Raw genomic sequence first — 14,514 nt, 5'->3', positions numbered from 1 at the left:
GAATTAATACATTAAGTTTAAGCAGGTGGCCAGTGCATTGCACTTCATCATTTGGTTAACATTTCCAGGCAGAAAAAGACCTAGGTTTGGGGACAATTAGGGACAAGTAAGGCAGAAGTGCAGCCCTTGTCAAGTGGTAGACTTGTAACAAGTCAGTGTAATAAAATGCTATCTGTGTTGTCACATAAATATATAAGGGATAGACAGAGCCCATATAAAGGAGGAGGTCATTGATTCTGGAGGGGAAAAGGGAATTAAGAGAAGTTTCATGGAAGAGGTGACTTCTGAGTCAGGTCTTGACAAATGAGCAAGTACCCATCAAAGGGTGGGTGCAAACGGGGCAGCACCCCAGGCACAGAAAACAGCCCAAGCAAAGCACAAAGACGTTTGGAGAAATGCAAGTTCAGCCTGGCTGAGGAGGACGACTCGAAGGGCCTGTCCTGTATGCATGCTGAGGGTTTTGGACTTCACCTGTTGAGAGGGAATGGGAAGCCACTAAGGGGCTAAGCAAGGCTATAAATGAATGGCTCCACAGCTCTGTGGAAAATGGCCTGGCGAGGGTCCATAAAAGAGGCAGAGAAGCCCAACAAGGAACTCCTGTAGTCTTCAGATGAGCAGGGATAGAGGCCAGAGCTAAAAGCAGCTCAGATATCCCCTTCTACGGGAAGCCCTCCTGCCTCCCCAGGTCACGTCAGATCAGCTCACCTGCCCTCCCCTGAGCATTGCTCTCTCCATACCCTATTATAGTATCAGTTTATATGTCTGTCTGCCTGGCCACCCAGTGAGCTCCATCACAGCAGGAACCAAACCCTGCTCGTCCTTGAATCCTCAGAGCCCAGCACAGGGTGTGAGCATGTGAGGCAATCAGCAAGGGGCAGCAGCAGTAAGACTAGAGCAATGGAGAGGGCAGTGTCGTAAACTCGGAAGAAATCATTCAACTGCTCCGTGCCATGTAATATCACAATGGTAGTGCAGTTCCTGCCTGCTCCAGTGGTACTTCAAGGATGAACTAAGATATAAAAATATGTTGAGGGGCTTCCCTGGTGGCGCAGTGGTTGAGAGTCCGCCTGCCGATGCAGGGGACACGGGTTCGTGCCCCGGTCTGGGAAGATCCTACACGCAGCGGAGCGGCTGGGCCCGTGAGCCATGGCCGCTGAGCCTGCGCGTCCGGAGCCTGTGCTCCGCAACGGGAGAGGCCACAACAGTGAGAGGCCCGTGTACCGAAAAAAAAAAAATGTTGAAGTTAAAAAAATATGGGCTTCCCTGGTGGCGCAGTGGTTGAGAGTCCGCCTGCCGATGCAGGGGACACGGGTTCGTGCCCCGGTCCGGGAGGATCCCACATGCCGCGGAGCGGCTGGACCTGTGAACCATGGCCGCTGAGCCTGCGCATCCGGAGCCTGTGCTCCACAACGGGAGAGGCCACAACAGTGAGAAGCCCGCGTACCGCAAAAAAAAAAAAAAAAAAAATATATATATATATATATATATATATGTTGAAGTGACAGGATATGAAAGTGCTGTATTTTAACTCCCTCTTTTCTCTCCAAATCCTTAAAACTATGGAAGCATCCTCCTTCACCTCCCTCCAAACACAAGGCACATCCATTTTCCCATCTAATAATGGGCTAAGGTTAGATTTAAAAAACTGTTACCTCCCAAGAGATGCGATGTTACCAAAGGTGTAAAACACTGCGAAGAGGTATAGTCCCTTCCTGGGCACCCAGAGCAGAAGAGTTCCCTGGAAGATAAGGCACAGAGTATCCACACGTGAGGAACACCCCACCACAGCCACCGAACCAGGAGCGCACAGAGGAACCTTTTTCCCTCCCCGCGCCCCTTACCTCCCTCCCCACCTCCCTTTCCTCCCCCTTCTCTTATCCATGCATTTCAGTGAAGAGCAGAAGAGAAAAGGAGGTAGATGAAAGTGGAAAGATAGAGGGAAGGAATGCAGGGGGAAAAGATGGAGGAGGGGAGGGCAGTCTTACCAGCAGCGAGCAGAGAAGTCCTGCAGCAAAACAGGCAATGAAGCCTTTTATTCTGGTGCCCGAGCTTAACGAAGTTGCCTCCACAACCTGAAATATTTAAAAAACTAATTACATACATGTATATGCATATTTAATCACCAAAAACAAAGGACACATACTTAAATTTAGAATTTGTACAGAGGAAGGCAGCAACACAGAATCCCAGTTGTGCACAGCTACAGGAGCCCTTGTGATCACTGAATCCAGCCATGAATCTCTTCTCCAGCAGCTGATTAGAGGCTACCGAGCCTCTGGTTGGGCATCTCCAGAGGTGGAAACTCTGCCTCAAGCACGATGCACTTCACAAACAGTGAAGTGGATTGAAGAGATGGGCTGGTGGGACCCGAGCTGTGTCCCACAGCTGTGCTGTGTCTCATCCAGGAGGCCAAAGTTCACGAACCGGTTCGAATTGCCTATGACAGGCCTCGGGGTCATCCCATGTCCAAGAAGAAGAAACCCCAGGACTTTGATTTCACCCAGCAGAAACTGACCGACAAGAGCCTGGGGTTCCAGATGCTACAGAAGATGGGCTGGAAGGAGGGCCACGGCCTGGGCTCCTCTGGGAAGCGCATCAGGGAGCCCGTCAGCGTGGGAACTGCCTCGGAAGGGGAGGGGTTGGGTGCCCACAGGCAGGAGCACAAAGACACATTTGACATGTTCCGTCAGAGGACGATGCAGATGTACAGACACAAACGGGCCAACAAATAGTTCCAGGGTCTCTTCCATGAGGACGACAGGCATCCGGAAAGCGCTAACTCACCACTTTGGGTGCTTACTGTCTCTGCCTTGTTTCCATCACTGGAAATCATATAGAGAAATTTAGCGTTTTTGGTCCTTGGTAAAACCTGTGGCACAAACTGTGCCACCACGCAAGTCCCTTAACTTTACCTTGACAATGTATAGGTATTATCTACTTTCCTACTCCATAATGAACTGTAAAATCGTCCATGGAAATTTATAGATTACTTCTGGTTTCTTACTCCATAGGGAATTATAAAATTATCCAACGGATGCTATTGAGTTCAAAAGAGGAGTTCAAGAAAACTGTGGAAAACTAGTGAATGGAATGATCACTGGGTTCTTTTTTTTGAGTGCACTGTTCTTTATATTACAAAATTTTTAAAGGTTTATTGCTTTAAAGACATATGCCTTTGTAATAGATTTAGATCTTAGAAAAATTATATTTGAAAAACACATGCATTCCATTTTTCCTAAAGAGTGTTTATTATAAAAAAATCTATCTAGTGCTGTACTGTGTCATGTATGCTATATGTACTTTCTCTTTGTTTTTACCACAAAATGATTTGACCATGTTTATGAGGAAATCACTGTACTTAGAATAAGATACCGTTACAACCACAAGTCAAATTATGCTAAGGTTGACCTCACACACTGTTCCAGAATATTATCCTATGCATAAATGCTCCACCATGTTCTGTTTATTATAAGTAAAATCATCTTCAAATATCTTTGACATTAAGGACAAACATATTAGTATGGGATATTATGTAGCATGAGACACTTACATTTCAATTTAGACGATTCAAATTCCATGAGAAGAATGGTCACTTATTACTGTTTTAATAATAGTAAAAGGAAAATATCTTTTGATAACATTTCCACTCTCTTTGATGTGGAAAGATATTAGGTGTGTGAGTACAAATATGGCCATTTTGTCTCGGTCATTTATTAAATTATGTATACTATTTGTTGCTATATATGAAGTAGATATTCAAATACAGAAGCAGAATTAAAGGATCCAGGCCAACATAAAGAGCTGACAGAAACCATACATGTGAAAGAAAATACAGAAACCTGGAAACGCTGAAATCTAAAAAGAACCCATATTTAAGAAATTTTTGCCTACGCATATGTCAAAGACTGTTACATCCAATTTTCTGCTGGTTTCATAGCTATTTAGAAGGTTGGTGCTTCATTAAGGTACAGCTATGTGGATCCCATCCATGTTATTTCATTTACTGTCCTTAGAATAAGATGTACTTTATTATAATCACCACTCCCCTTTAATTAATTTAATTAGTCTTACATTGTAAATGAGCTTGTTTCCTCAAATTTTAGGTAGATACAATTACTCAGTCTTTGAGCATAGCATATGATTCAGTTTTTTAAAAACTGTAGATGATTTACAATGTTGTGTTAGTTTCAGTTGTACAGCAAAGTGATTCAGTTATACATGTATGTATTCTTTTTCAGATTCTTTTCCATTATAGGTTGTTATAAGATAGTCACTATAGTTCCCTATCCTATACAGTAAGTCCTTGTTGTTTATCTATCTTATATATAGTAGTGTGTATCTGTTAAACCCAAACTCCTAATTTTATCCCTCCCTTCTCCCCCTTTCCCCTTTGGTAACCATAAGTTTGTCTTCTATGTCTGAGTCTGTTTCTGTTTTGTAAATAAGTTCATTTGTATCACTTTTTTAGATTCCACATATAAGTAATACCATATATTTGTCTTTGATTACTTCACTTCATATGATAATCTCTACATCCATCCATATTGCTGCAAATGGCATTATTTCATTCATTTTTACGGCTAAGTAATATTCCATTATATATAATGAATATGTATATTAATATATATATATTCCACATGCTACTGACCACACATCCCCCCAGCTGATGGAGGAAGGCAGTGGTGGCAGAGGTTCCCAGGGTCACTAAACCGGCAACTCCCTCAGCCTTGACTGCTCCCAGCTCAGGGGCCTATTCTCAACCCTGTCTCTAAAATTCCTGTCAAACCAGAAGCTGGAAGACCAGAGGCTTCCTCAGGCGTGGCAGGCTTCACTACAGCATGGGTTCCTCCCCACTCAGGAGACAGGTATTTAGAGCAGGTTATCTGCCCCATAAGTTCACACATATTGAAAGTGGGGCTCATCACACACACACACACGGCACTTGCAGAAACATATGGCAACATATGACCCTACACAGAATGACATGCTCAGGGATGGTGACACTCCGGGGGAGTGGGGTGTTAGGAGCTGACAGAGGGGCCACCTGGTCCCACGTTAGCAACACCTCTCCCCCCAAAATGAGCCTTGTGATGCTCTGTTACCAGTCTTCACTGGCACCCCAGACACTCGGGTTAGACCACTTCTGACTCAGCTGTTCAACCTCCCACAAGGACAGGAGAAAACCGAAAGCCACCGCTCTTCTTACTCATGCAAGCACCAAAGAACTTACCCTGCCAAGGTGGAAAAGTGAACAGAGCTACGTGGAAGAAGAAAATTGTGGTAGTGGGATTGGACTGGATTCAATCCAGTGCTTGCCTGAGCATTACTTGGCATCAACAGAGACATTTAAAAAGATTCACCCGTTTTGTTTGTTTGTTTGTTTGTTTGTTTGCGGTACGCGGGCCTCCCACTGTTGTGGCCTCTCCCGTTGCGGAGCACAGGCTCCGGACGCACAGGCTCAGCGGCCATGGCATCTTCCCGGACCGGGACACGAACCCGTGTCCCCTGCATCGGCAGGCGGACCCTCAACCACTGCGCCACCAGGGAAGCCCTCACCACTTTTTTTTTTTTTTTTTTTTTTTACAGGATAAGCCACAAGGTTAAGTATCAATTTGACACGGCCTTGGTATTTAGAGCACAAAATAGTCTCAACAGGACGGTGAGATGCCAGCTCTTGTAAACATTAAAATCACTCGTGCCCCGGTCCGGGAGGATCCCATATGCCGCGGAGCGGCTGGGCCCGTGAGCCATGGCCGCTGAGCCTGCGCATCCGGAGCCTGTGCTCCGCAACGGGAGAGGCCACAACAGTGAGAGGCCCGCATACCGCAAAAAAAAAAAAAAAAAAAAAAAAATCACTCGTGATTGGAAGCAGTTGTGGTTTCTGCTTCAAAAAGGAAAGTAACACGTTGGTTCTACATGTCTCTCAAGCTGACTCCCATCCAAATGTCACCCTATTTGCCAAAATGAGGGAGGGGGCGATAACTTTTCATCTACGTGGTTGCAAGTTCTTTCACAAGCGTGCTTAGTCACAGGCCAAAGGAAGCTGTTGCTCCACTTCCAACTGGATCCAGTGAAAGCTAAACACTTCTTGTGCCAATTAGTGAAACTCAACTCCACTGATGTAAAATAAGTCCTTAAATTCATGGTTTCTGGAAACTGTGCTAGTGCACTTTTTGGAAATTAGAGTAGCTGGACTAGCACCTGGATAGAACCTGTAGGCAAAGAGCTCACAGGCTGTCTGACTGGCAGTTATGCACAAGGGTCCCTTTGACTCTGGGATGTGGAGAGAAGAGGGGCTCTTGCCAAAAGAAGAAAAGCAGAGAACTGTTCGGGGAAACAGGGTTGGTAACAGGAAGAAAGTGAGAAAGGAACATTGCCTCATTCCTGTGCTTTCAAACCAAGTACAATTCAGACCCTCCTTGTCCCTGCAATCTTGTAGAGAAAACATAAATCCTGTACTTTCAGAAAGAAGCCCATAGAAACTGAATTGAAGATTGAAGGTGGATTTATGAAGACCAGGTATCAATCACAAAACTCATCAAGAGGCCATCTGTGACTAGACATCACCAGGCAAGTTTTATAATTCCCCAGTTTCATATGTAGGAGAAACAGAACTAATCATATTTTTAATTTTTTCATTAAAAGGATAACAATTTTTTAACATCTTTATTGGAGTATAATTGCTTTACAGTGTTGTGTTAGTTTCTGCTGTATAACAAAGTGAATCAGCTACATGCATACGTGTATCCCCATATCCCCTCCCTCTTGCGTCTCCCTCCCACCCTCCCTATCCCACCCCTCTAGGTGGTTGCAAAGCACCGAGCTGATCTCCCTGTGCTATGCAGCTGCTTCCCACTAGCTAAAAGGATAACAATTTACTCACTTCTGGTGACGTCTGACTGTTTTTATAATTGAATGTGAAGAGACTTTAAGGCCACCAAGTCCAATATCCCACACAAAACAGAAATTTCACCAGCATCCTCCAGCCTTGCCAGCCTCAAAACCATGGGAAATGCGAGACAATCAAGTCAGTACCAACATTTTCAAGGAGGCCCTGAGCTAATAAGTAAAAACGGAGCCAAAAACAACCCTGAGAGTGAATTCAGCTGGACACAAAATGCTTCCTGGTAGTTGGGGACTCATGAAGTGCCACACAATGATGTACACAAACAGGAATCTCATACTCAGAGAGAGGAAACTGACAGCAGTGTTTTAGAACAAGACAGAAGCACCTAGTCTTTCTAAAATAGATTCTACATGCCTGAGCTTACAACTATTTAAAGCCCTTCATTGTGTCCAACACAGGCATTCACTATTTTAGGTAAAAACTAACTCAGCATTTTATGTTTTCAATCTGTACTACATCATTCACTCTTGAGTGTCTGTCCACCACTTCATGATGATTTTCTAAATCAAAATATCTGCATCATCCCCGCTGTCCCCACAAGAGTCCACAGGAAGAGAAAACATCGCCCTCTTGAACCCCAGCTGCTCTAAAACCTTATTGACAGTCCATGCAACATAAAGCTTTAGATAAGCATGACTGTCAACCACATAAGTTTTCTTAGGCCCAGTGTGAGGTTTGGCTTGTGAGTTCATACAAGAAGCCAGATATCAAAAACGAGGAACTCATGAAATTATTACCGAGGCTTGACCAATTAATAAAGGCAAGAGATTTAAAAGAAGCCACAGGCTGTTTTGAAATGTCAAAAAAAGTTAAAACTCCAATTCCTATAACACTCAATGTCTGTAGTGTTGCTTCTTCAAGGTGAAGATTCAGAGAGCAACTTTTAGGGTTCCGAGATTTCATGGTGGGCGTGGAGGTATCAGGGTCACACAAAAGTCAGAATAGGGCTTCCCTGGTGGCACAGTGGTTGAGAGTCCGCCTGCCGATGCAGGGGACACGGGTTCGTGTCCCGGTCCGGGAAGATCCCGCATGCCGCGGAGCGGCTGGGCCTGTGAGCCATGGCCGCTGAGCCTGTGCGTCCGGAGCCTGTGCTCCGCAACGGGAGAGGCCACAGCAGTGAAGAGGCCCGTGTACCGCAAAAAAAAAAAAAAAAAAAAAAAAAAAAGTCAGAATAAAATCAGCAACCACAAAAGCGAGTGAAAGCAGCATGCTGAGATAGCCACTTGAGACACTGATCAGAGGAAAAACTTAGGTTCTAACTTGAAAGAAGCCATATTATCTTGTGCAAGAGCTTCATTTTACAGATGAGGAAACTGAGGCCCACGGAATACGCCAAAACATAAAGAGAAATATTATTTTATCATTCACGGAGGAAAAAAAAATAACAAAGCTCTAAGCACTAGAAATAGGAAATAAACATACTGTGTGGCTCTAGAACACAGGGCATTAATGCCCAAGTTTCAGCTCGACCAACCTTTCTAAAAAAACAAACAAGAGTGCAGGCGGCCTCATGAGGTCCTGGGCGTCTACGGAGTCTACGTGAAGTGTGTGCACAGAGAAACAAGATGTGGTCCCAGCCGTCCAGGAGTCCACGGTTTTCCTGGGGGTAGTTTACAGCAACAGTGCGCCCGAGGTCGGGTGCGAGTGTCACACCCGACAACCTAAACTGGGCAGGAACGCAGCGGGGAGCACCCGGGCGCGGCCACCAGCCCCGCCTCGCGGTGGGCAGCGAGGAGGTGCGGTCACCCAGGCCCCCGGCAGACGATCTAACCTACGAGGACTCCCTCCGCCAAGTTCTCAGAGGCCCCAGCCTAGCTCGGCCCTAAAGCCCTTTCCCTGGCCTGCAGGGATGGGGCGGCCGAGCGGGAATATCCGCCCTCCCCTTCACAGATGTTTCTAGGTTTTGCTCCAGCTCGGCCCTCCCTTTGTGGGGGGATGGGACGCGGAAGGCTAAAGGGTGCAGGACAAAAAAGTAAACAGGTACCGACTGCCCTGTGCAGTGTCTGGGCCCTGGTACCTGGGGTGGGGAGTGGGGGGAGCGCGGGGGTCCGGAGCTCTGGAGAGGAGGGGGAAGGAGCAGGGGCAGAACTGCTTTCCATGAAATCCTGGAAGTCCTGCTTGCCTTTCCTACCAGCCAGCAACAGGCGCCGGCGGAGCTGGGGGCGGGGCTCCGGTGTCACCCGGCGCGCTCCCAGGCCCCCCGCAGACCCTCCACCGAGGCGGGGGCGCAGCAGCTTCGGGGCGGAGAGGGCGCGGCCAGGCGGCTGGGCGCCGCGGCGCACTCACCTCGGACAGGCCGCCCCGGTCCTCGGTGTCCTGCCCGCTCAGCACCTTCTTCAGCTTGTCCATGGCAGGCCCGGTCCACCCTGGCTCCAGCCCCCGGCCGGCCGCCTGTTGCTCTGGCTGAGTCGCGGGCTCTTCCGAGTGCTCGGCCCCCGCCGCCGCCAACCACAGCGCGCCCCGCCCAGGTACCTGCCCACCTGGCGGCTGCCTGCGCAGGCGCCTGGCGATCCCCGCGCCCGCCTCTAGCCTGCGCCCAGCCCGCGTTTAAGGGCTGGTTTTGGTCCGGGAAGGAGGGGCGGGCAGGAAGAGGTGGGTTTAAGGTCGACCGAGCGTGGCTAAACCTCAATTCTGCGTCGGGCGCCGCGTTCCACACCCAAGCAGGCTCCCCTCCCTCCCGGGGCCCTCGTAGGTTCAGTCGACAAACGCGGAGTCCCTAGCACATGCGAGGCACTGCAGAAACAAAGACGGTGAAGCCTGGACCCCCCTCTCCCCGTACCCTACACTCCCTCTGGTGTGGTTGCAGACTTGTAAACAAATGCTTTGGGGAATCCGCGTTCTGATTGTAGTTATACTGGAAACAACTGTTTAAAAATCACTTGAGGCCAACTGGAGCAAATTCAATCTATAACAAGCTTTGTGGAAACGTTAACAAGAAAAACACTATTGTAGTTCCAACTGAAAATGCATTGAGAGGAATGATTTGGGCAAAAACTTGAGAAACGGGTAGAACTTGGATGAGGGAGTGGGGAAAGGTATACCAGATCGTTTTGTGTTTCTTGGATGGTTTGTTTTACTGACCTCAAACTGGACTCCAGCGCTAATGATTCTATGTTGGAGAATCCATGTAACCCCCAGGATGGTGCCAGAGACAGGACGTGGGCTCACATCTCAAACTGCTTGCTGGAGAATGTCTGGAAAACTAACTTGGAGATTAAATAGGCTTAGGAAAAACAAATCCAAGAGAGGTTACCAGGAGCAACCACTAGAGAACCTTCCTGCACCCTCCTGCACCCCATACACACACACACACATATGCGCGCGCGCACAGGAGAATATTTATGAAAGAGTAGTAGGAATGCTGTGTCTGAATGGAGAGAATTTAGATGTTACCAAGAACTTGATAGAAAGTATTAGAAATCGACCAAGCAAAAGGATTTGCAAAGGACCCTATACAAGTCAGTCAGATGGCTGTAATTACACCCCTATGTGATTTCATCTTTATGGAAGGCAAATATGCTATGCTTTATAATTTTAGTTCACACCTGAAATCTTGAATAACAAATGCCGGTGCTCTTGCCTGGATGCTCTTTACCCTCTTGTTTCACTCAAGTAAATTCCTACACATCTTTCAAGACTCTTGAAATATCAGCACAGAGTGGAAAGTCCATCCATAGTGGAGTTAGGAAGATCTGGGAGTTACAACTCTAACACCACCACATACTAGATGTGTGGTATTGAGTTACTTAACCTTTCTGGTCCTCAATTTTCTCATCTGTAAAATGGACATAAATGACTACCTCTGAAAGTTATTGTGGGAAGTAAACATGACAGTATATGTAGAGAGCCTGGAACATGGCAGGCATTCAGTTAGCAACTAGTGGAAGCTAGTATTACTCTGCCATATCCTCTGAAGCCTTCTCTAAGCCAACCCACACTGACGTTGCAGTTGCTCTTTCCTCTGTGTTCCCAAAGCACCTTAAACACACCTGTAAGTACTCACCTCACAGTGTTACCTTTATTCATGGTCAAGTCTGTCTCCTCTACATTGTGAGACCCTCACAGTGTCATTCAGTTCTTTACTCCCTGAACCCAGAAAAACACCCACAAAACAGGTGCTCAGAAAATCCACATTGAGTGAGTGAATGAATGAATGAGAAACTGTCTGTCTTTTGCAATTCAGTGAATTGTAACAGCCAGATTGGCAGATAGGGCAACACTTAAATGACTATGCTACCCAAGTCAGCTGGGAAAGCCTATTTTTGTCAGCAAAGTGAGAACACTGGGCCGCCCTCCACCTCCACCTCCACTCTGCATTCCTCACAGAAAATGAGATTTTGATCAGAAAGATCACATACCTGTAATCTCACCCCATGCCTAAAATCAGTATTTCTCTTAGGGCTGGGTAGGGATAGACTCTGCTCTTGGCCCATGCTTGCAGGGGAGCCTGCAAATCACAAACACACACAAATGCGTTAAAGAACACACAACTCTTTGGTTACTTGGGATCTGATGCTCAGCACTGCGACACCCCCTCTCATGGATAACACTGCTCAGGCCCCAGGGAACTGCTTCTTCATGTTTCCTGCCCAATGTCCTTGACACAAAAGGTGACAACATCTGAATGCTGTGAAACTCGTGGGTTGTGCCACTGCCTGTGCACACAGAGACTGCTTCAGAGCCAGTAGGATACAAAACAATGCAAGAGCTTAGGTAACAGAAAAAAGGCAAGTGCACTTGTCAGAACCCCCCACTAAGATGCCTTGGATGCAATAGATTCTTGTATAAGAATACACCACCTCCCAGTAGCACCAAGTATACATTTTCTTGTTTCTCTACATGCTCTAATTTAAGATCCCAGAGGTACTCACAAATTAATGCAGTATTTGCAACAGTTCACATGGAGGCTGATGAGTATTTTGCAGAATTAAACACTTCATATTACTCTTAAATGTATACATGTAGGTTTAGGCATAACATACGTGAAACGTGACACTGACTTGACACTGAACACTAGAATCATCAGTAGCCTTTGATAAAAATATTTAATAAGATTTTATTGCATTTTCAAAAAGTCAAGTAAAGGGCTTTCCTGGTGGTGCAGTGGTTGAGAGTCCGCCTGCCAATGCAGGAGACACGAGTTTGTGCCCCGGTCCGGGAAGATCCCATATGCCACTGAGCTTGCGCGTCTGGAGCCTGTGCTCCGCAACGGAAGAGGCCACAACAGTGAGAGGCCCACATACCAAAAAAAAAAAAAAGAAGAAACAAAAAGTCAAGTAAAAAGTTTCAACTTTATTTAAATACTTGGTTTAATTTTTAACATTTGTTAATTATAAATTATATTTCTTTCCTTTAACTTTTGATTTTGAATATTTTAGAAAAATAATTCTTGAAAACATAAAAAGTGACAATTTTATTTGAAAATTGAATTTATGTTGTCATGATAATGTATTCCAATTTTGTAATAATAATTGGATTCAGTCATCTTTGATATTTTGCCAATTTTCAGTCATATGAAAACTAGAGAGAATTCCCTGGTGGTCCAGTGGTTAGAACTTGGAGCTTTCACTGCCAAGGGCACAGGTTCAATCCCTGGTCGGGGAATTAAGATCAACAACAAAAAGAAAACTATAGCTCTACGTGTATTTGTCAATGTAGGAGGATCGAACATAATTTAACAATTGTTTAGCTTGATTTATAGCTTTAAAATATTTAGACATATGGACTTCCATTTGTACTATTTCCCAGACCCTGCAAATCTTAGGGGCACACTTGCCTGTAAGTGGTCCAGTCAAAGGACTTGGGTTGCCTGAGGGGAAATGCTAGATGCATTCAGATATAAAAGGACCAGGATTTTCTGTTTTAAATTAGGAGGAAAAACAAGCCTGCTATCCAAGTATCAGTGTACAAGCTTTATGTTCAAGTAGTGATGAAATTACCTGAAGCAGGAGATTATAAATCTTATAACCCAGACAGCCCCACCTACAGCAAAACTCTTAACAGAATTTCAGCCTGAGGAAGACGGGTGAGGTATCTGCATCCAGCAGGATTGGAGCATGGGATCTTACCCCAGGGAAAACCTGGTCAGTCTCCTTTCCCTCCAAGGTCTCTCTACTTTCTCCAAGGCAGCCTCCCTGTCCCCCATTGACTTAGCCTCACAGAGTCCTTCAGTCCTTTCACATTTATTGAGCACCTACTACATACCATACACAAGGCCAGGTGCTTGATGTACAAATACAAAACTAAAGAGACATTATCCCTGACTTCAAAGAACTTTAGAGACCAACCTCCTCTCCTGCTGGAAAGAGGAAGGAAGCACTTTGAGTTAATTGCAGGACCCATAAGAAAGAGGGAAGGAGGCAGAATATTAGAATCTGCCCTGGAGCCCAATATAACTAGTTATATCACTATGCAAGTAGTTATGTAATGCTTGAGGAACATTATCTTAAAATATAAGGTATCTTAAAATATCTTAAAACTAACTTCCTCCCCCCTCCTTCTTCACAAGGTTGCTGATTCATTTTTTTAATTGGTCTGTTATTCACTTAAAAAACATTTATTGAGTGCTATGTGCCAATGAAGAAATATGCAGTTCCTATTTTCAAAGAGGATAAAGTTACAAATGATGACTTTTTGACCATTTTAGGAAGGAAATGAGGTTTTGACCATTTTAGCAGGGAAATTTTAGCAGGGAAATGAAAAAAGACAAAACAGTACCCACAGGACATATGTCAGCACTTATGAAATATTTACTATGCAGTATATGACTATGTGTCATGTGTATGTGGTGGTATAATCTCCATACTTCTTGGGAAGAATTGGTCTTTTTTCTGTAATTACTGTTGATTTTCTGAAGTGGTAATGATAGAAAAAGTTAGGTGTTTTTAAATATTCTTAGCAGGATTAAATATTTGTGGTCTTCCACAACTCTGTTCATAGTGCCTTGACCTAACGCTTATGTGAGTTATATACATGATGTTATGGTAAAATGGTCAAGATATCAGTTGTCATACTGTGAAAACCATGTCTATGAAATCTGTACGACTGAGAACCACTGGTCTCATGGATCCCCATCTATAACTAGTTCTTCTCTACCTTCATTTCTTTTTCCCAACCATAAAATAGGTGTTGCCTGCTCTGTTTCCTCTCTTTACACATTCACCTTTGGAAAGTTTATTCCTTTCAGGGTTTCAACAACACATTTCTACAGTGATTTACAATTTATAAAGTTCTTTTACAGCATAAAGTAGTCCCTAGTGTCAGAAGGATATGGGTTTAAATCTAGTTCCTCCATTTATTAGTTTCGTGATCATGTGTTACCAAACTCAGGTTTGGCTGTTTGTCACGTGAAAGCCAATACTCAAGAGAAAAGTGTTGGTTGGAAAGAAAAGTTTGCTTTATTCAGGAGGCTGACAACCTGGGGAGAAGGTGGACTCATGTCCAAAAACCAACTTCGAAGATTCTGCTCAACCATGAAAGTTTTTAAAGGGAGAAAGTGGAAGTTAATCGCAGTTAATCATTTGGGGAGGGGGTCAGCATCTTCATTATCTTCCACTGTGTGCAGACTTTCTTCTGATTGGTTGGTGGTGAAGTAAGAGGGCAGTGCT

The 14,514-nt window shown here is 45.1% G+C and overlaps 1 protein-coding gene across 1 annotated transcript in view; it reads right to left on the bottom strand.

The window, feature by feature from the left end:
• The window catches only part of SFT2D2 (SFT2 domain containing 2), a 22,464-nt gene extending 12,995 nt beyond the window's left edge, over positions 1–9,469 (bottom strand). Inside the window, exons 1-3 of the mRNA XM_081218982.1 lie at positions 9,194–9,469; positions 1,986–2,072; positions 1,653–1,738 (exon numbers count right to left, since the gene is read on the bottom strand). Coding sequence (XP_081075108.1) covers positions 1,653–1,738; positions 1,986–2,072; positions 9,194–9,256 — 236 coding nt within the window. The 5' untranslated portion in view covers positions 9,257–9,469. The remainder of the gene's footprint in view (positions 1–1,652; positions 1,739–1,985; positions 2,073–9,193) is intronic.
• Between the last annotated feature and the right edge of the window lie 5,045 nt (positions 9,470–14,514).

Source organism: Mesoplodon bidens (assembly GCF_964165515.1).
Source record: "Mesoplodon bidens genome assembly, chromosome: 2".
NCBI classification, from domain to species: Eukaryota; Metazoa; Chordata; class Mammalia; order Artiodactyla; family Ziphiidae; genus Mesoplodon; species Mesoplodon bidens.
This window is presented reverse-complemented; position numbering and strand designations above follow the sequence as displayed.